This window comes from Trifolium pratense, linkage group LG4, assembly GCF_020283565.1.
Source record: "Trifolium pratense cultivar HEN17-A07 linkage group LG4, ARS_RC_1.1, whole genome shotgun sequence".
Classification (NCBI taxonomy): Eukaryota; Viridiplantae; Streptophyta; class Magnoliopsida; order Fabales; family Fabaceae; genus Trifolium; species Trifolium pratense.
The window spans coordinates 55291332-55293276 of NC_060062.1; the positions used below are offsets into that span (position 1 = coordinate 55291332).

Below are 1945 nucleotides of genomic sequence, written 5' to 3' on the forward strand. Positions count from 1 at the left end.
GTGTTCCATACGATTATGGACATTGTAGTGTTGTTGTTATGCACAATATGGTTGTTGCAACGTTTTTTTTAACGGTTAAATTTTATCAATAACGTAACTGAGCGCAAGACGAGCACAGTCCGTAAAAACATCTCCTACAAAAACTCTTCACAAAGGAAGAATTTCAACAATGGTTGTTGCAACATGAAATTTATTTTAAATTTTCACAAACTATATAAAATGATATCACTGTGCCGGTACACTATTTATTCATCATTGATTCAAATATACTTAAAATACATAGTTGGGGATTGTGAAAAATAAGATTTTTCATTAGATTTATTCCATGATTCATAAATTTTATTTTTTGGTCACAAAATTTGAACAAACATGGTCGAATCGAAATCGTCTAATGCAGCTCCTTATGTGGTTACAAACGATCGTACACGTAAATGAAAATCACACCGCTATTACAGTAGGATGCGGTTACGTATGCTACTACATCAACAATTTTGTGGGCGCAACCCTGACTCTAATATATATGATTGTTTCCGGTATTTTTTGGGAGAAGCTAAATTAGCCTATCAAAATTGGCACCAGATAGAATCAACCCTGAGACCTTAAGGAGGAGCACGGTCTCAGGTCCCAAGCCAATATCACTAGACCAACCCAAGTGGGTTCATTTTTTGGGTCAGGTAGCCCAGTAGTGGCTAGAAATTCCACTCTTAAAGTAGATAAGTAGAATGTCCGAGATTCAAATACCAACCTTTACTTATAAAATGTAATGTCTCTACCAACCAAACTAAATCGGTACTCCTTGTGTAATTTTTCCTTGTGTAATTTTTTCTCATTTACAATATTTTACTAGTGCATTGACAATTAAACAATATGAAATATAACCATGATATACACAAAATAGAAAGAATCTTCATTGGACAAAGAATCAATTATATCATCAAAGAAAACAAAATAATGAGGATTTATATTTATATTACTATGGTGCTAAAAAAAAAGTGCTCTATCCATAATTTGGTAGCACTTGAAACACCACCATATATGTTGCTATAATGCATACCTCCCACACTTTTGCCACCAAAAGCCTATGTTGAAGCGTCTATTGAAATTTGATTTGAAATCCCCTCCAATAATATAAGGGTCTATTTCAAAAAAAAAAAAAAAAAAACTATAATTGTCTTTCTTTCTTTTCTATTCGAAATTAGTCCCTCTATATTGGAGTGGATCTCAATTATTGAGATTTTGCTTTTAGCGAGATGCCATTCATTAATAGCAACTAACTCCATTTTCTTTTTTTCCAATCAATTCCTCCAAACGCCAATCTCGTCTCATACCACTGCTCCTTAACAATCTTGGTTCGATATTTCCAGCACTATTGGTACGACGATGTTCAGCTTTTATCTTAGCCACGGCACCGCTACCACCTTCACATTGTGGTGGAGTTAAATTTCCTGACCAACTTCTCTCAACCTGTATTCTAACTTTCTTAGAAACAGATTTCTTCATTTCTGGAAAATTCTCTCTATCACAATTTTCCTTTTGAAGGATTTGGCCAGAGGCTTGACAATTAAGACTCATTGTGGTGATGTATTTTGGGGTGTCCCCCTTATCCCAGCATTTCCCTTAAGGGCTAGCTTTTGGTGGGAAGGTTGGAGAGTAGGGAATATATGAGCTTATCATTAATCTTTAAAGAGATGAATGATGAAGTTGGAGATGACACGTTGGATTTGATTAGAAGATAATTAAGGAATGTGCCTTCATGAAAATTTATCATAATTAACAACTTGTGTATTTTGGTATGTTCTAGCATGAATTTCTGGCCAGGAAAAAAAGGTTTACCATTAAGTGATTCCTACCTGATTTGGGTGTTTATGAATCTTAGAGTTAATGAACCATATTGACTTTAGTAGTATCTATTTTAAGAAAAACATAAATTATCTATGGTTGATAC

At 34.1% G+C, this 1945-nt stretch overlaps 1 protein-coding gene across 1 annotated transcript; it reads right to left on the reverse strand.

Annotated features, from left to right (window-relative positions):
• Positions 1-946: 946 nt before the first annotated feature.
• Positions 947-1646, reverse strand: LOC123924021. The gene has a single exon (XM_045976784.1). The coding sequence runs from the start codon at positions 1570-1572 to the stop codon at positions 1261-1263; it is 312 nt and encodes a 103-aa protein (XP_045832740.1). The 5' UTR covers positions 1573-1646; the 3' UTR covers positions 947-1260.
• Between the last annotated feature and the right edge of the window lie 299 nt (positions 1647-1945).